This window comes from Rhineura floridana, chromosome 2, assembly GCF_030035675.1.
Source record: "Rhineura floridana isolate rRhiFlo1 chromosome 2, rRhiFlo1.hap2, whole genome shotgun sequence".
Lineage (NCBI taxonomy): Eukaryota > Metazoa > Chordata > Lepidosauria > Squamata > Rhineuridae > Rhineura > Rhineura floridana.
Window position 1 is genome coordinate 144,513,500 of NC_084481.1, and position 27,365 is coordinate 144,540,864.

Sequence of the window (27,365 nt, forward strand, 5' to 3'; positions counted from 1 at the left end):
AAACTCCAGGATCTTGATCTGCAACAGTTCAGGCTTTTCCTTGAGCAGCCTGCAGCCCTGGGCCCCAGAATCAATCTTGATACCCAGGAAGGTTAACACTGGGGCAGGATCCTCCATTTTCCCATTTGCCAAGGGAAACCCCCCAGTTACATAGCCAGGCTATAAACTGTGGCTAACATGCACCCCAAAATTTGCCCTACCTATGAACAGCAGATCATACAGATAGTGCCCCACTGCTTCTGAGCCCACTTGCTGCCTGAATCCAAGAAGGAGGTGAAGAGCTCCATGCGAGAAATAGAGCCGCCAATAGGTAATACTCTGCCACATAGAATTGACCTAAAAGGCAAAAACCCAGTAGCTCAAAATCCGCCGTGTGTACCAGCCAGAGACAAAAGGTAGATTAGATGTTACATTTGCCCATAAGGCACCTCTGCCACAGATGTGCACCATGTCAAATGAAGTGTAGCGCACTGTTCATAGACTATCTGGTATGAAACCATTACTGCCTGACCTGATAGATATGACAGGTGGTGAATCAGGTGGAATCCACCAGCTGCCTGTTTGAGTCCTACACCAACGGGGTGGCATTCCGAGAGCAGAGGTAGGGGGTGACAGGAAGGGGCCAAGAACCCTGCCCCACTGTACATCTTTACCAATCTTCCCCTGGACAATTGCTGCCATGACTAAGACAGATATAAGATTGCAGGCCGTGAAGGCCAGCCAGGGGTTGGAGTATAGGATCCGGAAACCAAAGGAAAACCCCATAACAAAACGAGCCTCCCCATAAACCAGGTAGCCTGTAAGCAAAGTTCATAGTACCTCGAGCTTAACTGGGGAGGGACCCTTTTCCCAGAGAAGCTTCTGCTGGGGGCTGCTTCTTACCCCTTTGAAGGTCCCTGGCCCCATCCCTCATTTTTCACACATCCTTCTGTAGAGAAAGAAAGTAAGTACAGTAGGGCCCTGCTTTTTGGCACCCCACTTTTCGGCATTCTGCTAATACAGCGCCAGCTGATTGCGCGCTACAGCTGATGAGCTGTAGCGCGGGGACCGCTGTCAGCTGCAGCACGGTGGCTGGAGCTCCCTGCACTACAGCCGATCACGTGCTACAGCTGATCTTCTCCTCCTCTGGTGCGATCAACAGCTTAGGTTCCAGACCTCCACACTACAGCTGATCCGCTTTTTGGCGGGGGTCTGGAACCTAACCCGCCGTATGAGTGGGACTCTACTGTATATTTTACCAGCTACTATTTTATTGCCCCTCAGTGAGTTCCACTAAAGCAACTGATCCTGAAGAAATGTTGCTTTCACTAATATTTGGCCCCACTGTAGCCATTTTAACCTGGTGGGTTGTAAAACCGTTATCAGAATCGATGTGCAAATGCAAAATTTGCATGCTATATTTGATTTCAGGTAAATGATATCATAATTCCTAAAGCAACTAATGCTGAGAATATGCTGCTGTCACCAATATTTGGCCCTACCGTTGCAATTTCTCCTAGTGGGTTTCCAACACATATCAGAATAGATGTGGCAATGCATAATGGCATGCTATATGTGACTTCAGGTAAAGGATATCAGGAGTCCTAATAAAGAAGGTTTTGTTGTTGTTGCCAAGATTGTCAGGAAAGGGTGAAGATTCTGTCTGGACACTATAAGAACATAAGAACATACGAAGAGCCTACTGGATCAGGCCACTGGCCCATCTAGTCCAGCATCCTGTTCTCACAGTGGCCTACCAGGTGCCTGGGGGAAGCCCGCAAGCAGGACCCGAGTGCAAGAACACTCTCCCCTCCTGAGGCTTCCAGCAACTGGTTTTCAGAAGCATGCTGCCTCTGACTAGGGTGGCAGAGCACAGCCATCATGCCTAGCAGCCATTGATAGCCCTGTCCTCCATGAATTTGTCTAATCTTCTTTTAAAGCCATCCAAGCTGGTGGCCATTACTGCATCTTGTGGGAGCAAATTCCATAGTTTAACTATGCGCTGAGTAAAGAAGTACTTCCTTTTGTCTGTCCTGAATCTTCCAACATTCAGCTTCTTTGAATGTCCACGAGTTCTAGTATTATGAGAGAGGGAGAAGAACTTTTCTCTATCCACTTTCTCAATGCCATGCATAATTTTATACACTTCTATCATGTCTCCTCTGACCCGCCTTTTCTCTAAACTAAAAAGCCCCAAATGCTGCAACCTTTCCTCGTAAGGGAGTCGCTCCATCCCCTTGATCATTCTGGTTGCCCTCTTCTGAACCTTTTCCAACTCTATAATATCCTTTTTGAGATGAGGCGACCAGAACTGTACACAGTATTCCAAATGTGGCCGCACCATAGATTTATACAATGGCATTATGATATCGGCTGTTTTATTCTCAATACCTTTCCTAATTATCGCTAGCATGGAATTTGCCTTTTTCATAGCTGCCGCACACTGGGTCGACATTTTCATCGTGCTGTCCACTACAACCCCGAGGTCTCTCTCCTGGTCGGTCACCGCCAGTTCAGACCCCATGAGCGTATATGTGAAATTCAGATTTTTTGCTCCAATATGCATAATTTTACACTTGTTTATATTGAATTGCATTTGCCATTTTTCTGCCCATTCACTCAGTTTGGAGAGGTCTTTTTGGAGCTCTTCGCAATCCCTTTTTGTTTTAACAACCCTGAACAATTTAGTGTCATCAGCAAACTTGGCCACTTCACTGCTCACTCCTAATTCTAGGTCATTAATGAACAAGTTGAAAAGTACAGGTCCCAATACCGATCCTTGAGGGACTCCACTTTCTACAGCCCTCCATTGGGAGAACTCTCCGTTTATTCCTACTCTCTGCTTTCTGCTTCTTAACCAATTCCTTATCCACAAGAGGACCTCTCCTCTTATTCCATGACTGCTAAGCTTCCTCAGAAGCCTTTGGTGAGGTACCTTGTCAAATGCTTTTTGAAAGTCTAAGTACACTATGTCCGCTGGATCACCTCTGTCTATATGCTTGTTGACACTCTCAAATAATTCTAATAGGTTACTGAGACAGGACTTTCCCTTGCAGAAGCCATGCTGGCTCTGCTTCAGCAAGGCTTGTTCTTCTATGTGCTTAGTTAATCTAGTTTTAATAATACTTTCTACCAGTTTCCCAGGGACAGAAGTTAAGCTAACTGGCCTGTAATTTCCGGGATCACCTCTGGATCCCTTTTTGAATATTGGCGTTACATTTGCCACTTTCCAGTCCTCAGGCACGGAGGAGGACCCTCTGATCAATAAGGGTGTAAGATTCTGTCAAATATGAGTAAGAGCCCATTAGGTAAAACTGGCTCTCCTCTTTATTCCCATCCTCCAAGTAAATCACATTATAATCCAGTTAAACCTTCTAGTCCCTACCCACTTCCTTTCAATATAAAAGTGCCATATGCTGTGTTTTGCTATGAGACAAAATTCAAATAAATGCATCGTCGGAGTCAAAGTTAAAAGGATCACTGTCACTTAAAATACGGCAATCTAGACATTTTCTAGCCAACCGTTATCTCTGCATACTATTATTATCCAAATATGAAAGCCCAAAAAGCTCACCAGGCCCCACAAAAGGCCACAGTGTGATATAATAGTAATGGACTGAAGTACCTCAATATGCCTGGGCCTAGCAAGAGGCTGTAAGCCTAACTAATGAGATGGACAGGATAATCCCATATTCTCTACTGTATATATCTGCAATAAGTAATAAGCAATTACATCAGTTGAATTAACCAATACAGGCCGAAACTTCCACTCTAATATCTAGCCTTATCGAGGGGCAAAGGCCCAAAAGGCCTGTGCCGTCTTCTCTCATACAATCTGCCCTGGGCATGTGGGGGTGGCTTGAAATGCAACGCCCGGTCCAAAGGCTGCCTCCACTGCCCCCAAGACATAGGGCTAGGGCAACAAACATTTTCTTTCGTTTATTCATGAGAATAGCCAGTATCTCACATAGTGCAATGCAACTTAGACTGTAATATGCATGCTTAAGAAAATGCAAACTGTTTGTATAGCCGTAAGACAGTGTGGTGAAATGGTCAGAGGTTAGGATTACGACCTGAAAGACCAAGGCCCGAATCCCCACCCAGCCATGAAGCACACTGAGTAACCCTAGGCCAACCCCTATCTCACAACCTAACCTTACCTCACAGGGTTGCGAGGTAAAATGGGGAGGGATGGAAAGGTGTAATATAAATGTAATAAATCTGTGTGGGAGTGTCATATGGACACAAATGCAGAATAGCTTCTAGTATATGCAACTACAGAAAAAACCCACCTAAAATTGGTAGGAAAGCACAAATGGCCATCAGCAAAGGCAGAATGCCATCCCCCTCTCGGGACAGCCGCCAGGCCACTGCTGCCCTCAGAAGCCCCGGGAAGAGGCCCAACTGCTGCCCCCTCAAACCATGCAGGCCCAGGAAGGCCCGCCAGGAAGCCCGCACTGAGTCCGCCGCTCCACATGCATGCCATGCTGCCTCCTCATTGCGTGCCAAGTCGCACAGGTAGTCATGCTGCTGCCGCAGCCGTTGCACCTGTTCCTACAGCCAGCTTTTGTGTGCCTGCAGCTCCCTGCTTTCTCCTGCGCGTCTCGCTCGCAAGCCGCCTTCTCCTGCAGGAAGGTGGTGTGGGCCGCCTGCAGGCGCTGCACTTGCTGCTTCATGCCGCCACCTGTACCTCCCGCAGCTCCCAGAGGCAGCTCGCCTGCTCCTCCTGCAGCACTGAGACCCTGCGCAGCACTTCCAGCTCAATGCAGAGGCAGCACAGCTCAGTCTCCTTGTGGAGCAGGTCCCCTGCAAAGCCACCTCCTGCTCCTGGTAGCGAGCCAGGACCTCCCGTCATGCGCCAAGAGGAGGAATGGAAGGGGAGGCGCCGGCTTAAATAAGCCCGTCGCTCCACCCCCTCATGCAGTGCATTGTGCATGTACATTGTATGTGACCCGCGACCGCTGCCCTCTCTAAAATGGTGGCCATTACCCCTTAGCCGCAAATATACCCTGCCCATCCAGGCTGTGCACGGGCGAGTGGAGCAGGACTTTTTTAAACTATTTGTTCAAGTGCCCTGAACTAAAGGTTTGTTCATTGTTGGGGGGGGGCAGGGTGAGAGGCAAAGGTGTCTAAAGTGATTGTCACAAAGACTAGCTGATAAGCTGCATCTCTAGGCCCTTGTACTGCAAGTTAGAAGAAAAAGATGTCCTTGAACTTGTTCCAGGGAGAAGATTATTTGTCTGCCCCAAACACACTGGGTGCATTTTCACATTTCACTCTTTGCTAAAATTAATTGTCTTGGCATAACCTTAGTTTGCGATTTCTGCATATGGCAGTCCTCTTCCTGAGTCTATACAGCTCGGCTCGGCATTGTCTACACTGACTGGCCGCAGCTCTCCAGGGTTTCAGATATGGGACACTCTCAGCCCTACCTGGAGATGCTGGGGATTGAACCGGGGACCTTCTTCCTTCAAAGTAGATGTTGTGCTACTGAGCTACATCCCTACCCCTTAGCAGTATAGCATAGCAACATAGAGAGCTGTGCAATAGTACTGACACAAAAATATGATGTGCATTCCAGGTTTTAGTCCTGTGGCTAGTAGTTGTAACAGTATTGCACAATAAATCTGTTCATTGTTTTTCACTGACTCTGGATAACTATTTGTATGGATATTTTAAAAATTCAAACTTAACATGTCAGAGAAGTGATTTATATATTCTTGAACTCAACCCTGTAGCTGTATAATGAATAATTGATGACTCCAACCATGTCTAAGATGCTCTCATGATAAAGGTACCTGCTAATATATATTGCTTAATTGGGATACAGTCCTGTAAAGCAGATCAGTCATTTCTTTTATTATTAGGAGATAGCAAACAAGAAAACTTCTCCCTGTCATAATCAAGCATTTTAGTAAGGTTTTAAAGGCTAATGGGGACCTAGAAGAGCAAGAATATAGGCCTTTATTGGGAGGAAAAGCTTTAATGAAGAGGGATGTGTCAGATGAATGTAAGAATTATGTTGTATCTGAACTAGTGTCCCCCTAAAATTGGCCAGGAAGAGGAAAAGTCCATCATCAGCTTATTCTCAAATTTAATAGTGCAATACAGTGGGTTTAATATTTAATTAACAAAACATTTTTGGTCTAACATATTTTAAGAGCTTTAAAGATTCCATGAAATTTCAGCTGTTTAGGGCCATGCCCTTAAGAGACACATTATTTAGGCAGTATTGACATGGCATGGTATCTTTTCCTGTGGTTAGTTCCAGCTTCACCTCTGCCTTGGATTCTGTGTGGCATCCCAGCTTCTAACCTCCTGGCCTACCTGAACCTGAACTGTAAATTCTGCATGGGTGAGGCCTATTCTGTGGGAATCTTGCCTAGCATCAGCAGGATGCTATATTTTCAGAGGCTAGGATTGGCCAGAAACTGTTCCCTAGCAACAGCATATTAAGCAAGTGTATTGATTGACATTAAGCTGAAAAATAAAACTAAAAAAATGTTACACAACTGACGAGTAAAAGCATATATGTCTCCTTGATCTAAAGAGGTATCCTGTTACCCAAAAAACACAGTACAATTAGAAAAATCTTTCTAGAAAAAACACTCCAACAAAGTCTATGGGGGGGAAATGTACAGTGCCTATCAGCATACCAGAGTGTCTTGTCAAACATTTAAATGGTTCAAAATAAGCCATTTCTTTCCTACCCCAAATTCGGCATGGACCACTCCCAAACCTACCTTTCCTAACTGCCAAGTTTCAAATGAGTCTGGTCAATCATTTTGTGACTATAAGCCGTGGAACCTCCCCTGTCTTGATTTCTCTACTCTCCCTACAATAACCAGAGACAAGTTAGGAATAAGGAAGGCTGGCCTTGGTATTTTCTTTTATCCAAGTAGGTTGCTGCACATACAGAATGCTAAATATATAATAATTATTGTAAACTTGAGCCACTGTCATTTCTGCCAGAGGGACCAACTAAAATCAGAATAGAGACAGTTGTGACTAAACATGAATGGGATTACTTTCCCCCTTAACTCCTTCACTCACTCTTGTACGTGTGGCTAGGGTGATAAAAGGCAGCAATATTTTCATCTTTCTGCTTGTGGGTAGAGTGGATGTTTTAATCCATTTAAATGTTATGTATAGTATAGTTTTCCAGTTTACAGAAGGGAAGAGCCTGTTCTTGTTAGCATCTGATATATTGTCAAAACAGAAACTGGTTGTTTTTCTTAGCACAGAATACAAGTTGTGTATATAATGTTGGGTCAACATTATACCCTGAAAAAGATCCTTCTGAGCCTTCAGAAAAATGCTTTTTATTTCCTATTTGCTTCCATTTCCCTTTCTTCTTTTCTGTACTGAGGATCTTTGTGAGAAATCCTAGAGATGATAGGTATATTCGTTGTATGTAAACCTCATTACAGCTGCTCAGTACAAATTTTATTATAATTATAATTATTATAATTTCCAGGACCATCATGTCCTGCAAAACTGCTAAAGGAAATAACAGCGACAGCATTTTTCCCCAAAGCTGTCATGTTCAGTTTATAGCAGGGAAAAGTTATTAAATCAGAGTTGCTGAATACCTACATAGGAAGCCATGAAACATTTTTCTCACTTTACCAGATTTTCCCAGTTTTACTTATACCACCCTGGAGCTGCCAAGGTTGCTTTATATCCTCTTGGATTCATTCTGATGTTTCTTTGGCTGAGTAGGCATGCAAAACCACAATGCCTATGTTTCTAAGAATGTATTGCTGTTTTCCCCAAAATGCAAATAACATATATAACGGGCATAATTATATCCCACAGTCTTAAATCCTATGATTTGATCCCAGGCTATGGTCTGAAGGTGCATGAGGCCACCACCTTGCTGAGCGAAGCAGGTCTCGGTCTGGTCAGTGCTTGGATGGGAGACTGCGTGGTAACCACATGTATGCCGCCTTGAGCTCTATAATGAAAGAAAGGCGGGATATAAATTTAAGAAATAAATAGATAAATTCACAGTAGTGAATAACGATGAATGGGTTCAAAGTCAGGTCCGAGATTGGTCATTTAGGTGCTTTTCTGTATCCATGATATTTCAGAATCTATAAGAGACTGTGCAGTACAATTACTTTGTTTGCTGTACAGTATCAGCACTCCATGGCCAGTTTTTCAGTTAATCCTATACATCTCTACTCAGAAGTAAACCCCACTGAGTTCACATTGAGCCCTGGCTCGCCTCTGCTTTCTTAGCTAGCAATGAGAGCAAGAGAGAGGTATCCAGTGGCAAGTTACAAGATGGGAGAAGCTTGAGAGGATGTGACTCTTTGCAGACTGAAAACATTGTAAAAAATAATATCCAACTATCTCTTTCTAGCTTGTCACACAAAAAAGCAAGCTGATACTGATACCAAGTTTATACAAATAATTATAATTTCCTGATGCCTCTTGAAATATTTCTATTATGTGTGTGTGTTTATTCATTTTAATTCTTTAGTCTAAATGCTTTACTGTAAGTCATTAGGCTAAATTTCTAAAACCAAATGTTTATTGTAGTGCATATACTTTTTCTGTGTTCAAATTAATCGTTAGAAATTTCCTAGATATGTTTTCAAAAAGCCTTGCTCATACTTATTCCTCCATGTGTGTCTCTCTGTCTCATTCTTTTCCTACAACAGCATTTCAAATCTAGGCATGTTTGGCATCAGTAGCTTCATTGCTGTCATAAACCCTCCTCAAGCCTGTATCTTAGCTGTGGGACGTGCTCGGACAGAACTTGCCATTACTGTGGATGACGAAGGGAATGAGAAACTTCAGCAACAGCAGCTCATGACCGTGACACTGTCAAGTGATGGTCGAGTAGTGGATGATGAACTAGCTTCAAAATTTCTGGAGAGCCTTAAAGCTAATTTGGAGAATCCAGTCAGCCTAGCCTTGAGTTAAAATTATCAAAATTTGGTCCTCATCTTGGTAAGATATGGGAATTGAAAAGGAGATGAAAGAAAACCAGGTACAAAAGATAAGAAGATAAATGTTTAGTGTGAGATGGACAATTAAATGGCTTATTTATTTGACTTGACTTGAAAGACTTCTAGAGATTTCCAGCTCTTGGCTTTTATATACTGAAATACTGTTATTGAACATATTGGATATATCAAACTGTTTAAGAGCAATTGCTAAGTGTACTCTAATAGATGGCTATATCAGATGTAGATGTCTTAAATAAGCCTGAATTGATACATCTGTGTAAGAAGGAACAAAACTATCCTTTTCTTCAGGACTAAACTTTTTTTCAGAGAAAAGAAAGTAGAAGACATTTTCAAATGTCTTTTAAGTCTAGCCAGCCTTAGAAATCAGCATGCAATTAGTCTGTGTCAATTATGCTGCTGTTTAATAGGGAAAAAGAGTGTTCCAATGAAAACTAGGATTCAGCAATGTGAATCTGAGAACTTTGCTAGGAATTTTTTTATGCTGGTTCCTTGCATACTGTATACATAATGGATGTAATGCTTATATGATAGTTATGAGAAGTTAAGGATAATAGTGGGCCAAGTCTAATTTGTATAACAAATACAAACAGGGAAAATGTGTATAATTATTTATAACAATTTAATGTCTAGTGCTGATTTCAAAATACAAATTGTATTAAAAACACAACAAATATTAAGGTCTTCTTTTCCTTTTGAGTTCTTCCTGTTGTCTGCCTGTAGTGTCTTGATAAACTTGATAATTATGTTCATTGGCTGCAGCCCTGCCCACAATTATGCCTGTATCAATGTATGTGAAACTGATTGGGACTCAAGCAGATATTCTGTATGCAAGACTACAAATTTTAGCATAACCTAATTCTGCAGACACTGACGTCTTTCAAAATGAAAAGGCTGAATTTTCCAATTCTTCTGCAGACTAAATTCAAATCATAGCAAGCTAGAACCGTCAAAGCCTACAGTTCACAGGTGCTCATTGTACCCAGCAGTATAAGTCAGGTTTTGTATATAAATTACACGGATACTTTGAAAACAAGAATGGGGAGCCTGTAGCCCCTCAGTTGCTGGATTCCAATTTCCATCAGCTCAGTCAAGCATGATCTGTGATGGGAGTTGCAGTCTGTCAGGTTCCATTCCTGGTATAAGGAATTGTCAGGTATTTTCAGGTGAATAATACAAGTCTAATAGTTCTAATTACAATAAATTAGGGAATACTTAATCCATCATTTTGTCACAGATTACATTTGTATGTTTTAAATATAGCTAAATTTTCATAATGATTTATTTTGTATTAGGGCCACTTCACACACTACATTTCTGACATAGTTGTGTCTGGGTGTAAAAGTGCATGCATCCCAAATATATTTTTTTCATGTGTGATAAACACATATGTATGTCTTTCCCTATGTATACGTTACAAAAGGCATGTCTATCCTTCACGTATAACATAATGCTTGTGGGATTCACAGAATTCCATGCATAGAAGTGACCTGTCAGAAATTCAACATGTATGAATGGCTCCGATAGAAAAACAATAATCTTAGTAGCAATTCTATATCCACTTATGAAGGAGTAGGCCTCATTGAACTCAATAGGACTCACTCCTAAGTAGAGACATGTAGGATTGCTCTGTCAGCCACAGTGCAATTGTCAAATTACCCAAACAAAAACAACTTTCTCACTAATCCTTCCAGTGCCTAGCCATAAGTCTTTTGATCTCCATAGTTACATAATTACTGATGAAATATAACCTGTTCTTACATACTCACTGCTAAGTTCAAATTTTCACACTGTAATTAAGGTAGCTTTATCTTGGCTGCCCTACTAAATCACAATTACATTCTTCACTTTGCCTTAAAACCTGTATTGTGGTGTTAATATATGCTAGCGATAACTGATGTATTTCACCTGCCAAGATGTTCTTAATTCATGATGGGAGTGCTGATGTTGGTTTCTTATGTGGCTGTTTAGCTAGCATCTCCTTATGGTTGCCTCCAGGGGTGCTTGTAGGCTACTGACAGGGTCACAGCCAGCGTCATAGTGCCTTGGGAAAGGGTCCAAAAAACAGAAAATCAGTCAGTAGTTTCAAGGAGAAGCAAGTTTGTCAAATTAGAATAACCCTGTTCAAAAGACTTGTTTTGCGTTGCACCTGTAGATTGCTTCTACTCTTTTTTGAACCTGTGTGTGTGCACAATGAGGACCTCCCTTTATCTTCATTTCTTAAAAAAAAAACTTGCCACAGTCACACAGATCACTACAGCCATATATAAAGCTTCCATGTGAGGGGCCACTTGATTGTTCCACGTTATCCTAGCCAAGCTGGGAGCCCACCAGGAGCCCCATCCAGCCTGAGACCATGGTTTGGAATCATAGGCTGCATTAACCACTCACTGCAGTTTTGCACATTGGTCAAATACATAAAGTTGCTATCATAAATTTAGGAAGAGTCATTTTTTAGATGTATATGGGTACTTACAGGTACTTAGAGGTACTTCTCTCTACCAATCCATTTACAGAAATCGAGGGAACCTTTAGGAGTCTTCTGATATAATCACGAAGATCCTATGCCTATACTTGCAGAAGATTGGGGAGGGTGTGCGGGAGGCTTCAGGGAGTGACGGGACAACTGAAAATGGCCTCTCTCCCCTTTCTGTTGATCAGTTTTCCATCAGCAGAGCAGGTAGCATTAGATATCATCCCAAATCTTTCTGTTCATATTAAACAGTATACAGCACTGTAAATTACATTTGACCAAGCTTCTTGCCGGTCTTTAGCTCAGCTGAAAATTATGAAATTAAACAGGATGGAATTGGCCAAATAACTGAGGCACCATCACCATACCGTTTGTCTATCCTGATTACAACCCTATTATATGTATGAACATCACAGAAATCCAGTGTGTTAGCCATGTATCTGCACAACATTAGATGTGCTGAAGTAAAAAATGACTAGCCCTCTCATTCTAAACTATTAATTGAAAGTATATTCACTTGGAATAGGGCATCTTCTAAAGATACATGCTCATGACTGCATTGCAAATTAGGAGCTTAGAGCAAACATACACTGCTGAAGATTTGCCACTTTCCAAAGCAAAAATTTATACAATATGATGACAGATGGAATATCTGTTGATGGTATTCTTGCTGTTGACTTGAGCTATGTGTTAGTTTTCCATCAGACATAGCAGATAACATATATGTAATGAAACTTGGCCAGTGCTTCAACATGTGTACAGGTTCTGATAAACAGCATGATATTTTAGGTACAACCTATGTTTCATGGCTACCCATGAAATTGGGACAATTCCAGTACAGCTTTTCTATGTGCTTTAGACTAGTGGCAATTCCCCTACCTCCCAAAAATAAATCTCTTGAAAGGGAATTCCTTTTGATCTGAACTTTGATCAAATGGTGGCCCCAGCTTGGCCAAATGTGAGGAGATTCCTTGTGTCCTTAGAGGTGGCTTGCTCAGAGCCAAATTTGGGGCTCCTCTGAGGTCTGCAGATGAGTTAAATTAAGGGGATCTCCCACTTTGACTGAAGAAATTTAGGGAGAGTTCCACCAGCTCATAATGCAAAGATGAACTATTCAAGAAAATTCAGGCATTGCCCTGTCATAAGACACAGTTTCCCCCAAAAGCAGAAGACATAGGTAAAGATCCCCAACAGTTTTGGCCTACAAACATTTGCAGGGCTGCCATTCCCATGCCTTCAGATGGAATTAATGGACTCCCAACAAGAATCTCCAGAACAAATATTTCCTCATTTCACATATTAAGGTATGAGACAGTACAGAAATGTCTGTCATGGTTAAAGGTACAACAAACTTCATACTTTAAATAAAATGAGCTTTAAACCAAGCTGTTTCATCTGTTCCTTGTGAAAATTCCAGTGACAGTTCTCCTGACAGAAGCAAAAACAAAACTGGTGGACATGGAAAAGGGGGGAGGGGTTTAGAATGGAACACTGAAGAATGTTTCAACAAAGTGTTGATACTACAAGAAAACTTTCAAGGAAGAATGGTATGCTTGCTAGATGAAGCTCTCAAATTTGCTTTCTTTTTTTAATCCTAGTACACCATCTAAAAATAATGTCTACCTTTGTTAATATGACCACTTAGTTTCCTTTTATTCCATTTCTTCTCCTACCCAGGAACCTGTGTGTTTTGCCTAAGTATGGAGAGAGAACTGAGTAACAGCTAATTGTTGTTTTTCTCGAGGTGGGGAATCTGCTCTTATGTGTTTGTCCTTCCCAGGAAGCCTTGGGGCAACCTGATACCTGCACAGCACCTATAGAGCCACATGAGAGTATCTGATACCTCCTCCCACAATGTGTCTTAAGACTTACCAGATGTAGGCACAGATGGCTTCAACACCAGCAAATTTGTCCCTCCCCTCCCCCCCTCTGTTTTCCTTTTTTTAACCATCTAGCCTGGTAAAGAGTCCTGGAGAACGCAAAAGCTTGCACACTATTTTGTGACAGTTTGATTGGCCTGATAAGGGTAATGCCTGAATATGGATTTTGGAATGCTTGCCCTTTGTTAAACTTTAAACAAATGCATTTGTGTTTGAAATTTATATTGTGCTTGGCATCATTTTAAGAAATATAATTATACAGACACAAGAGTGGCTGTATACTAAGTCAGCATGGATTTTTCACATTCCACAATGTTAAATTGAAAATACCTCCATGCCATTCTGATCCTTCCCATAAGCTCATTTCAAAACAAAACCTTACAAAACTTATAGTCCTGAACTCAGAAACGCTTGCTTAACAACCCTCTAAATCTTCATGGCGATACACAAATAGTCAGAGGGAATCAAGAGTTCAAAGTGTAAAAAGAGAGAGAGAAAACAGCCCTTTTGGATTTTTTTCTGTCAGAGTTCTCATAATCTGTTGAAATTCATTAAAAATCAGCCATGTTCTCAGAGTACCTGTACTCCTGTTACTGACCTTGCCCCATACTCTGACCTTCATCTTCTGCTATTTAAAAGTTTTTAATTAATTTAAGAAATTTACCATTGAACTTAATGATAATGTCGGGCATGCTCAGTAAGAACCAACTGTCAGTGTTCTAAAAGCCAGACTCCCAGCTGCTGGGCTTGCCTAATCATGAGGCCACACCCACACCAGACTTTGAGTTCACTTGAGACAGTCATGCTTTCCCCCAAAGAATCCTGGGAAGTGTAGTTTGTGAAGGGTGCTCAGAGGAGACTCCTATTCCCGACAGAGCTCCAGTGGCCAGAGCGGTTTAACAGTCAGCCACTGTGATTGAAGCTTTGTGAGTGGAACAGGGCATCTCCTAGCAACTCTCAGCACCCTTCACTAACTACACTTCCCAGGATTCTTTGGGGGAAAGCATGACTGTTCAAAGTGAAATAAGGGTCTGGTGTGGATGTGGACAGGGACAGCTTTGATTTAAATTTGGGTGGGAGGCTACGTGTGCCTGCTGTAGAATAAAAAGGTTGGGGAAACACTGAAAAACAATGATACTATTCACAACGTTTTCCTTATGGAAAGAAAAGGGGCTTCCCCTCTGCCCAGTGCCCACCAATCTCCTACCCTCCCCCTTCCTCCTTTCCGCCCTGCTCCTCCCCTCCCTGCCCCTCCTCCAGGTCAGTTTCACCTATCTTAAGCATGATTGCAAAGGAGTAAATTCCACTGAACTCAAAAAGCATGCAAATGATCAAACCTGCCCTCATAAGAACATAAGAACATAAGAAGAGCCTGCTGGATCAGGCCAGTGGCCCATCAAGTCCAGCATCCTGTTCTCACAGTGGCCAACCAGGTGCCTGGGGGAAGCCCGCAAGCAGGACCCGAGTGCAAGAACACTCTCCCCTCCTGAGGCTTCCGGCAACTGGTTTTCAGAAGCATGCTGCCTCTGACTAGGGTGGCAGAGCACAGCCATCATGGCTAGTAGCCATTGATAGCCCTGTCCTCCATGAATTTGTCTAATCTTCTTTTAAAGCCGTCCAAGCTGGTGGCCATTACTGCATCTTGTGGGAGCAAATTCCATAGTTTAACTATGCGCTGAGTAAAGAAGTACTTCCTTTTGGCTGTCCTGAATCTTCCAACATTCAGCTTCTTTGAATGTCCACGAGTTCTAGTATTATGAGAGAGGGAGAAGAACTTTTCTCTATCCACTTTCTCAATGCCATGCATAATTTTATACACTTCTATCATGTCTCCTCTGACCCGCCTTTTCTCTAAACTAAAAAGCCCCAAATGCTGCAACCTTTCCTCGTAAGGGAGTCGCTCCATCCCCTTGATCATTCTGGTTGCCCTCTTCTGAACCTTTTCCAACTCTATAATATCCTTTTTGAGATGAGGCGACCAGAACTGTACACAGTATTCCAAATGCGGCCGCACCATAGATTTATACAATGGCATTATGATATCGGCTGTTTTATTTTCAATACCTTTCCTAATTATCGCTAGCATGGAATTTGCCTTTTTCACAGCTGCCGCACACTGGGTCGACATTTTCATCGTGCTGTCCACTACAACCCCGAGGTCTCTCTCCTGGTCGGTCACCGCCAGTTCAGACCCCATGAGCGTATATGTGAAATTAAGATTTTTTGCTCCAATATGCATAATTTTACACTTGTTTATATTGAATTGCATTTGCCATTTTTCTGCCCATTCACTCAGTTTGGAGAGGTCTTTTTGGAGCTCTTCGCAATCCCTTTTTGTTTTAACAACCCTGAACAATTTAGTGTCATCAGCAAACTTGGCCACTTCACTGCTCACTCCTAATTCTAGGTCATTAATGAACAAGTTGAAAAGTACAGGTCCCAATACCGATCCTTGAGGGACTCCACTTTCTACAGCCCTCCATTGGGAGAACTCTCCATTTATTCCTACTCTCTGCTTTCTGCTTCTTAACCAATTTCTTATCCACAAGAGGACCTCTCCTCTTATTCCATGACTGCTAAGCTTCCTCAGAAGCCTTTGGTGAGGTACCTTGTCAAACACTTTTTGAAAGTCTAAGTACACTATGTCCACTGGATCACCTCTATCTATATGCTTGTTGACACTCTCAAAGAATTCTAATAGGTTACTGAGACAGGACTTTCCCTTGCAGAAGCTATGCTGGCTCTGCTTCAGCAAGGCTTGTTCTTCTATGTGCTTAGTTAATCTAGCTTTAATAATACTTTCTACCAGTTTTCCAGGGACAGAAGTTAAGCTAACTGGCCTGTAATTTCCGGGATCCCCTCTGGATCCCTCCCCTCCTTTTCCCTCCTATCCCTTCCCTCTTGCCCCTTCCATCATCTCTTCCCCTCTCCTTACAGTCCCCTCCTTCCTCCTCCCCTCCTTCTGATCCCCTCTTCCCACTTCCTCCATCCCTCTACTCTCCCCTCCCCTTCTTCCTCCCCCATGGTCAGTTTTACCTATCCTAGCCATGATTGCACAGGAATAAATCCCACTGAACTCAATAAGCATGCAAATTATCAGACCTGCCTTTCCCCTTCTTCCATTCTCATCTCCCTCCTCCCTTCTTCCTCTCCTCCCCCTTCCTTCCTCCTCCGCTGACTATCCCAGGTCTCCCTCCACATCGTCAGTTTTAGCTATCCTAAGCATGAGTGCACGGGAGTAAATCCCACTGAACTCAATAAACATGCAAATGATCAAACCTGCCCTCCCCCTCCTCCCCTCTCCATCCCCTGTGGTCTCTTTCACCTATCCTAAGCATGATTGCAGGGAAGTAAATCCCACTGAACTCAAGCATACAAATGATCAACAGATTCCCTGCAAGCTTGCACAGGATCCCATTTTTTACCTCCCGGATTAAAAAGCAGAGAAATTCACTAATAGGCAAAAAATCTTGTGGTTTAAGAACATACCTATAGCCAACAGGTATTTCTATCAAACTTTAAAAAGCAAGGAAATTGGGCAGCTATAGTGAATGCACCAGGGGAGCAGGAGACCTGACCTCTCTGAGATATTGTACTGCCCTACAAATTTGTCAAAATGCAAACAATTTGGGTTGGTCTTTCACAGTCCAATCCACTTCCCGTGTAGCTTAGAAGAATTTGGTAACGTGCCTCTGAGCAGATGGGGATTCCCAGAGTTTCTAGCAATTAGTATGGGTTTTTATTACTGGCAATGACACTGGCCCTCAGTAATTGCAGAAAACCTTGACCGTTGTCATCGTACACTCCACAGCCTAGCCTCAGAAATGGTGCAATTCTTGTGTATCTGCTTTACTTTGCTAGCTCATGAAGCCAGGATGCTGGATTACTGGGTGAGTTAGACCTGATATTTCATAAAATGGTTATGGCAGCATGTTGCAAAATGTATTGTCCACACTGTTCCCAGAAGCTACACTGAAATTGTGTGTTTTTTTCTCCTCCCCCCCCCACCTCCCCTTCTGGCCCTCAGAACCGAACGTGCATGTAAGGTCAATAAAGCCTAATACACTAAAATTCATGTGTTAGTGTACAATTCCTTTCTTATTTATTAAATTTCTATCCCATCCTTCTTCCCAAAGGAGCCTGCAGCAGTAAACACCATGTTTAAATAAAGACATGTTTAAAATGATTAAAAACAACTTTAAAACCAACCAAAAACATCTAGAATATCTAAAAACATTTAAAAGCAAACAAGTACCCTCACAGTTGCTAATTTGAAGGTAACTATGGCAGGTACTTTTCAGCCGTCACGTGCCTGGCTCACCAGGATTGTTTTTAAATTTCTCCTCGATGTCCGTAATGATAGAGACAGATGCACCTCACGAGGGATAACATTCCACAAATGGAGAACCACCACCAAGAAGGCGCTTCTTAGTCTTCAAACTACAATGAAATGCAATTGGTCACTATTCCTGTTTTACAAATGACCCTCAGTGATAGCTGAGTTGGGGTTTAAAGTCCCAAGTCCCACTACCCTGTTGACTCTGAACAATACAGCACTTTATATGTGGAAAAGCAAATCAGAATAGTATGGCTGGTAATCACGCAGAAGAAGCTATGCTACTAGCATTGCTTTGCCTGGACCCAATATATCTACAAAGGAACAGGTTCTAGTAGAGAGAGAGAAAATAATTTAAGCCTGTTGCAGATGTATCTTCCCTCCCCTATTCCTTTTTTAGACTCTAAAATATCAGGTTGTGTTTTATTCCTTCGTTAGATGGGTGGGTTACATGCTCTCCAACCACTAATTAATAATACTAGCGAACTTGAGTTGTATCTACTGTACCACCTAAATTAATCTCCAGCTTTGGCAGTGGCATACCTAGCATATTTGACACCCGGAACAGATCATTTTTTAAACCTCCCTTCCTCCATACGACAAAATTATTTTCAGTAATAATCATGAAATGAAACGAATAATAATAATGGCCAGAAAAGAAATGCAGACAGTGAAAATTTTCTTTTATTGAACTTCGTATATATAATCATGCCAGTAAAAAAATAATAAAAAAAAATGTTTAAACAACTGTACAGTAAAACAGTATACCAAAGAATTGGTAATTGTATTGTGCTGATTTGCTTATATATAATATTGCAGCTGTTGCCAACCTGATGTCCTCCAGATGTTTTGGACTACAACTCCCACAAGCTACATGCAGCACTGGCTGAAGCTCATGAGAGTTGTAGTCCAAAATATCTGGAGGGCACCAGGTTGACAAAGTCTCTAGCTGTGGATGTACAATCCCATTACCAGCTCCTGATGTCATGCTTTCAAGGGAACTGATCATTGGTTTGGTGGGAATAGTCCGCAGGGCTTCAAGCATTTGTGTATCAATTTGCATGATATCGTAAATCTAATAAGTCTTAACACTGTGGATATTATGAGAATGCAAAGTCCCTTATTGTGCAGGCCATGTGCTTACTGTACAAATAAAAATCCCTCTGTGTCTCAAAAGCCATTTATATAAGCACTGGAAGATACTACCTGTAAAATGACTTAATTCAAGTTAATCCTAGCTAATGCATAATTAAACGTTGCTAATATTTGAAGATTATATTTAAGAATGTTTTGCTGTTTGCAGTAAAATTTATTTTTCATTTGAAATGTGCTAATGGGCACTTTTACATGTTGATGGCTAATTCTTAGGTTCATTTGCTAATTATTCATGAAAGAAATCAAACATTTCTGGCCAATTCCTTTAAGTCTTTCTCCCAGCAAAAGCCTCTTTGCTGTTTTGTACTTGCACAATTAGGACCCAACATTCAAAAGTCAAGCATAAGTGAAGTTTAAAAGAACGATTTAAGTAAAAATATTTTAGCCACCCTCCCAATATATAAAGAATTCTTCAATACAGAGAACATGGAACTCTTTTTTTGACCAAAAACTACTTAATGTACACATTAGAACAGATGTTTAATAAGCATTTTACTAATTTTAACGGCTACCTTGGCTGCCAAAAAAAAGCTGGTTGATACATTTACTTACAATGTATTACTTAAAAAAACATGCTAGAGATTGTCCACTGTTACTATTAATCTCTTACTCCGTCTGCCATCTGTATTGCATTCTGTGCAACTTTCAAACAATTTTGTTGACTGAACATCCTGTTTCTAGAGACATCTACTTGTAAGTAAGATCTGCTGCAGCATATATCAGCTTATATCATCAGAAAACATTGGTTCTAATAACATAATCACTAGCCCATTTAGGTTCATTCATTGTGGAGTTGAAGCCAATGTAAATCCCTTCTCTTTAGCATATGGTAGGCTAAAAACTAAAATCATGTTTTTGCTTCTCCTTCACAGATTTAAATAGGTTTGCACCTTCTGTCTTGAACTCAGGCTAAACTCTCAGAAGAGTACGTAATAATGACAGGGATTTTCAGAATAAGAACAGTTAGGTAATAATGTTGTGTAGTGCATTATCTCTTATACAGTAGTTGTTCTTACTGTTGTTATATTAATGAGTGTGGGTAAAGTGGGATCAATAGGCAAGTATAATGCAAATACAATCTATACACATATAACCACTATGTAGAATGGTGAAAGAAATCAATAACTTCTGATAACATTTCCCCATTCAGGCATCCACAGTCAAGTAGCTTCTACTTCAGTTCACCATATCCTATTGGAACAATGGGATTGACGCTACAGCACAGTTGTTCTTGTGTTCCTTTTATTTGTTTAAATAGGGCTTGTGCAGACAAACTTTCCAGTGCATTCTGTTCAGCATTTGTGCATTGATTTGCCCCCACAGATGTGTGTGGAGTGAAAGTTGGTTAGCTTTATACAGCCACATTTCTTGCTCTTGAAATTACACTAGTGCATTCTACGGATCTTCATCTGCATCTACACCCATCTAGATGTCGTGATGTAACAATACCTTAATGAATGGAACAATTGCTATCTATGCATAGGTGTATCAATAGATTTAGGAGTCTCTTAGAGTCTTCACAGCACGACTACTGAACTGAGGCAAAGTGATAATTTATTTGTTTGACCACAGGCCATAACAAACTAAACTAGGGTGACCTCATTAACAAATGAGGAATGCCCTTTGCCAGCAGTCCGAATCTACACAAATCAATGGAAACTGTGCCATTGATTTCCCAGGCTTGCAGACAGCAATCTCTGATTCAGTTCCTCTATTCCTAGAGGTAATCAGCATTTAGGATTTTCACATCTGGTTTGAGGGGAATGGTTTATTTGCACAGGCATTTTTTGTAACCAGCATTCAGAAGGAAGGCCTCAGAGATCTATGTACAGTAGAGTTATATTCAATTAGCTGGCTTAGCTACACTAAAGAATTATGGTTGCTCAGGGCCTTTGCTGCCTAACTAGAGAAGATGACAATCTGAGGTGTGCAGTCCAATAGCAACAACTTACCTGTGAGTAAGCCCAGCTGGATTCAGTTTGGACTTACTTCTCAGTAGACATGGATAGGACTGCAGAATTCTCCAATTTTTGGAGAAATGTCCAAAAGAAGATTTTCCAAATAGTGAGATCAGTTTCTCTTTCAGAGTCATATCCAGAAAGTTCTAGCTAGGATAGAAAGATACCTATTTTGTTTTGAGACAGCACCTTCCTTATTCACCACTTCTGTTTTAACTGTTAACAATTATACTTCCATCAGTATTGAGTTACCCACCAAACTGTGATGAACCAACTAGTTTAACTTTTAACTAGTTAAATGCTGCAAAACCAACTGAAGTTGCTGTTTTGAAGCATGTAAACATCCATGTAAGAAGATACAGTTTATTAAACAGCTTTCACTCATTGCTGTCTGCTACTTTTGCCGTCATACAGGTGGGTGGACACCATAATGAGCTTCGTCAACCTGAGGTCTTTTTTTATGGGGATGTTGAAACATGCATCCACCACAACCTACACCCTGAAAAAATTGATGACTTGACTGTGCCGACTGCACTTATCACCAGCCCTGCCCTCATGCCCTCATTTCTCCTATGTAACTTAAGGAACCAGCCCAGCATCCACAACGACGAGGAGCCCAGGCCAGGGAGCATACATTCCATCAACTCCTGACAGAATCATCCATGGCCTAGCAGAATTGTTGAGGTGGCCCTCCCCTATCTTCCCTAGAGCTCTGTGTGGCCTGAGGGAAAGGAGAAGCAAGAGAGCCCAGGCCAGGGTGCTTGTGCCATCAGCTTCCAGTTGGCTTGAGAAGATTCTGTCACTCTGCGTTCTATATAATCTATTTGTTTTAGCATTATCAATTTGTAAACCCCCTTGGATGCCTGGGCAAAAAAAGGGGTGTATAAATCTGGATAAACAAATCAATCAATCAAATTTTGTAAGATGGAACATTCCCTGTTAGAATAAAACACCCACACATTTATAAAAATAAACAACTTCAAGGTTCATGTGGTATTGTGGAAGATACAGACAAAAACAGTGGCTTAACTGAACATTGCTGGCTCCAGTTGCCTATAATTCTTACTGTCAAAAGAAATGCAAAAGAAAGTGCACTCTACTTTTAATTAAAGCTAGTGGTAGGAAAAGAAAACCCATAGATCCCTGTTCTAAGAGTCCCACGTTCTAAAGACCTGTACTTCTTCAGCTGAGGGCTAGATGATTAAAACCTTGGTAGTTCATCTGCAATTGTTCAAAACTTATACAATTAAGACTTTTTACATGTAAGTGTAGGGTTAGACCAGCAGAGGGCAATCTGAGCAGTCCAATTATTTATTTTATAGCTTTTGTTCTTTACGGATTTCTGCTGCTAGCCCATGGTTATTACCAGAAATTATGCCTGGTTAATTGTGAAGCAACAATTTCAAACACATTTGAACTGTAAAGAGGCTTCATGAGGAAAAAATACTCTTACATCATTAATGGCTGGACATTGGGCTCATCCAATCCTTAGAATGTCAGAGTAGCAGCAAGGTTTACTCCCTCAACTCTTTAAAAATGCATGATTGTAGTAAACATGATACCCTGTATTTTCTTTTCAAAAAAAGTAGTACAAATGGTTAGTATTATGGACTCCTTTGTTAATGACAGAATATAGCCAATTAAATGTAACTGACATTTAACTTATGGGTAAAAGCCAATTCCACTTGCAGAATGCCTTTTGACCCAGCAGAGATATCTGTTAATGTAAGAGGAGCGGAGCAGATTTTCACGGATTCCCACTACTCTTCCACCCCGTGCTACTTACACTATCTTGCATGCTGTTCTAGAGGGTACTCTGGGACAATGGGTGGCATAGGCGACTGCAATACGAAGAGGAATCAGTGAAGATCCCCATCTCCTTTGATGAATCAAAAAGCATTTTGCAAGTGGAAAGGCAGCACTGGATCTCACTCATTATTTTCATCAGGCAATTTTAGACTGAGAGGATTTTTGGAAATATAATGACTGTATATGTCAACTGTTATGAAGAAAGGCATATTCATAACAGGTCTATACTGAGGGACGCCTGCTAAGGGATTTAGCCTGAGTATACCTGCAGGTCCTGCACTAAGTTTTATCACTAAAACTCAGACCTAGATAAAGTATGCACAATGGCGGGGGAGAAGAGGTAGAGGTGTGTCTAGACTGTGATTATTCAAAAGCAGTTGGTTCCTGTATATAACCTACATAGATCCAGCATGTGCCCAGACCAGTATAGGAAATGCAGGTCTATGCATAGATAATACAGTCTACATAAGGAAAGAGTGATGGTGTGCAAAAAAACACAAAAACCATTGTGTCCAATTTTGGTTGTGTACTTAACATATGCTCAACTAAGAAACTGGTAAAAAATTCTGCAGCCCTGACCTATTCCCTAAAATACAAGGAAGTATGGAAAGCATAACTGAGTCTCCTTCCTCTCAAGTGCCAAGTAAGAGTCTAATCTAGTGTGAGATGCATGAACCCTAGTGCTCATTTAGAGCTCCCAGATGTCCCCATTATTGGGAATGGCACACATCCTCTCTCCTTTATATATTCTGGAAGAAGCCAGAGCCACCAGCTATCTTGCTTTCATTATTGCTTTCCAGAGTGCTTGCACAGCAACTTTTGAAAAAAATGGAAGAGTCACTGCAAGATTATTTTCTACTATTGTGCAAGAAAGTCAACTCATGGTGGTTCTTCAAACTTAAGACAATTTCGTGAGCCTCATAATCGATTGTATGCTGGATCTGAAGAAGCAGAAAATTCTGTGACTTACTCATAGTCTACTATATCGCTTTTCAGCCTCATTCCCATCCCTCTGATTGATTGCAATCCAAGCTCTGGTTCATCTTTTCCAACTTCATTTTCATTTATATTTCAAGGTCATGTCATTGGCCTTGATTAATCAAATTATTTTAATTTCTACAAAAAAGGAGGGCAATTTCATTGCTGGTGAGCCTATATTATTAACACCTGAAAAAACCCTCTAATGAAAGGAGACTGCAGGGATACAGAGATAAAAACACATTGTGTGGTAGATGGGAACAAATTTGCCCCTCCAGTCACACTGTTTAACACTGAAATTAAGGCAATCCATAAAAACTGCCAGAAGATCAGAAAGACCATGAATAAGAGACAGCTAGGATGAAAAGTTGGTTGAAATATAAAGTCACAGCATGGTATTTGATTCTTGGTATGCTCATTCAATATACCTTTACTGGAAGGACATAAGTACATTTCTTGCTTTCTCTTGTCCCTCTTATTTGGCTGACAGCTCACAAATGCAGAGCACCTCCACCATTTAATCTTTGTTGGTTCTGCGTCAACATCCCCTTTTGCTGGCCCAACTATTTTCCTTCTGTTATTGATAGTATTTTTTTCACATCACTGTACAGTATTTCACCAATCGTCCCGCCATCTCCATAAATAGTGTGCAAATTTCTAAATATCCCACAATTGTCCTCTAACTCATGTATACATTGGTTGAATGTTCTAGCGTTCCAGTTCCCAAAGGCTCAACGATGGTAGCAATAAATCAATAGAAGGAAATGAATTTGGTTTATAGATTTATGACACACTTTGTATATCTGTACTTTTATTTTTCCTAGGGAACCTTTGGGACAATTCTATAGTCCCAATAGCCTCTTGTAACTAAGCTGAAATACATGTAACACAAATAATGATATATCCTTCCCGTGTTTAGCCCAGCCACCATCTCCCCCCCTCCTTTGTTGTTTCATGGACAGTATTCAGCTAAATAATTTTGCAAGCAGAACAACATGCCTGCCCTGTGCTGTCTTCAGATCTGCTGTGGAGGGTTAGGGGAGATCCCTAGAACAGATTTAGGGGGAAAGTGGGAATAGGAGAGGGAGAGAATGTTCCATTGTGCAAGAAATCCTTGCATTGATGGAATGTTCAACTTAGTGTTCACCTTAGTCCACTTTTAGATTACAAATTCCTTGGAACAGAGACCTATTAATCTTGTTTTTTGGAAAGCCCAGAGCTTTGGAAAAGCTACTTTTTTGAACTACAACTCCCATCAGCCCAATCCAGTAGCCATGTTGGCTGGTGCTGATGGGAATTGTAGTTCAAGCCCCATGTGCATATGGTGCTATAGAAATTATATATCCCCACCCTTCTTCCCAGAAGGAGCCCAGGGGCAAACAAAAATACTTAAAGCATTTAAAAGCATCTAAAAACAACAGACCTGAAAGCATATTAAATCAAAATATCTTAACATCTTTCAAAAAAACAGCTTTAAAAACATCTTTAAAAGCAATTCCAGCACAGACACAGATTGAGATAAGATCTTTAGTCAAAAAGCTTGTTGAAAGAGGGAGGTCTTCAGTAGGTGTTGAAAAGATAACAGAGATGGTCCCTGTCTAATATTTAAGGGGAGGGGATTCCAAAGTGTCGGTGCCACAACACTAGAGTTCCACATCCTATGTTGTATAGAACAGACCTCCTCATAAGATGGTATCTGCAGGAAGCCCTCACCTGCAGAGTGCATTGATCAACGGAGTATATAAGGGTATTTAATGATAATGATAATATGTTACATGATTGATTAAGTCATCACATTTTTACAGCTCTTTTTTTTTAATCATCCCACCCCCTTGGTGGCAGCCTTTTGGATATCCTAAACAAAAAAAGCAGAATGTTCATTCTCTGTCTTGTTTAATCTCATATATATATATATTGCGTTTGTTCTCCACTAGTACATTTTATAACATGCTATTTATCCTGCAGCTGCTCAGCCTTTGTAATCTTGCAAGTAAATCATCTTTAATTAGATTGTAGCATGTATCTGGGGTGCATCAGCAGAGTAATGATATAAACAAAACTATCACTGACACCTTCTTGCCTATAGGTTGAGTCCCTGTCTGGTGAAGTAGGGGGTGCTTTTTGTTTTAGCTGCACAATATCATTTTCTGAGTTGAGCTTATCTGGTTTAGACCAGCTTCATTCTTCAGTGTGTGTCTAATTTTGTATACATTATTTTTTCAATCCTACAACAAAATGAATACCTTGGTCTTGTTCTGATCACATGACATATATTTGTAATTTGTTAGCAACTACAGGAACGTAGAATAGTTACTCCTCTCTGTAACCAAATGTATTATCAGGACACGCTGCAGCCAAATGTGAAATGAAATGGACTGTCTTCAAGTCGATTCTGACTTATGGTGGCCCTATGAATAGGGTTTTCATGGTAAGCGGTATTCAGAGGGGGTTTACCATTGCCTTCCTCTGAGGCCGAGAGGCAGTGACTGGCCCAAGGTCACCCAGTGAACTTCATGGCTGTGTGGGGATTCAAACCCTGGTTTCCCAGGTTGTAGTCCAACACCTTAACTACACCACAGTGGCTCTCTGCAGCCAAATGTAAACACTTTTTAAAGACTATGATCCTTTGTCCAGTTACTTGGGAATAAGCTCCATTGAACTCAGTGGGACTTCTGAGTAAACATAAGGTTGTGCTGTGAGTCCAGTTGCAGTGGGAACATAGGAAGCTGCCTTCTTTCAAATTGGATTATTAGTCCACCTAGCTCAGTATTGTCAATACTGACTAGGTATTCAGGCAGGAGCCTTTCACAGCCATACCTGGAGACACCAGAGATTGAACCTGGGATCTTTTGGATGCAAAGCATGTCCTCGACCACTGAACTAGAGGGGGAAATCTAAACGTGTGCTTAACTCCTCCATTAAAATCTATGGGCCGTAGTCAAAGACATTGTTGCAATAGCAGAAGCCAGCACAAGGATTCCCACTAGCACAACGAGACTTCTCCATGCCCTGTGCCCTCTCCAAATATTCTGTGGAGGATTGGGAGAATCCCCAGAACAGTGCATGTGGGGAAGGGGAGAAGAATGTTCAGTTGGGCAAGCAGAAATGCTTGCACTGATGGAATACTCTCCTTAGGGCTATGTTGAATACACCCTGTGATATGATTCATGCTCGACACTGATTAGACCAAGCCTTTACTTTTCTAACATTTTCCAGAGGGGTAGCCATGTTAGTCTGTTGCAGCACAAACAATGAAGAGTCCTGTGACACTTTAAAGATTAACACATTTATTATTTAAATGTGTATGTTGCTCTTCCATACAAATATGCTCAAAGTGGCTCACAACAGACCAAAAATGCAAATCAATACATTTTGCCATAATAATTGTATTAGACTTTACGGTGCCACAATGTTGTTCTTTTTTTAATTCTAGTGGTGTTTTGGTGGTGGCGTTTTTAGGGGGGAAAGGAGTTTGCTTCCTTGCAATTTTATCTGTTAGGTCTTTTTCTAGCATATTTTCACCACTCTGTTTCTGGGGTTTTTTTTGCTTTTTTTGTATTTGGTTACTCATGCCTGGTCAGTGTGTGAGTCAGCACAGACAGTCTGACATGAGAGATTTTCCCCTCCAATGTGCTTCCTGTTGCAACATGGATAGACATACAAAATAAAGGGAAGATAAGAAGGATGGCATTGGTATTGTGCATCTTCCCTCCCCACCCCCTACCAAACGGTCCAAACTGTCGCCCACAGGAACCATTACAGAAGTAATGGAAATCAAACTAGAATGTTCAGTACAGTTGACATAGAAAGGATGACTAT

General features: G+C 41.2%; 1 protein-coding gene across 5 annotated transcripts in view; it reads left to right on the top strand.

The window, feature by feature from the left end:
• The window catches only part of PDHX (pyruvate dehydrogenase complex component X), a 108,775-nt gene extending 99,138 nt beyond the window's left edge, over positions 1–9,637 (top strand). For 4 of the 5 annotated variants that reach the window (XM_061610756.1, XM_061610757.1, XM_061610755.1 and 1 more), the window contains exon 11: positions 8,649–9,637. In XM_061610756.1, the coding sequence (XP_061466740.1) occupies positions 8,649–8,913 (265 nt within the window). In that variant the 3' untranslated portion in view covers positions 8,914–9,637. The remainder of the gene's footprint in view (positions 1–8,648) is intronic. The other variant, XM_061610758.1, reaches the window with a different exon arrangement.
• Positions 9,638–27,365: the final 17,728 nt, after the last annotated feature.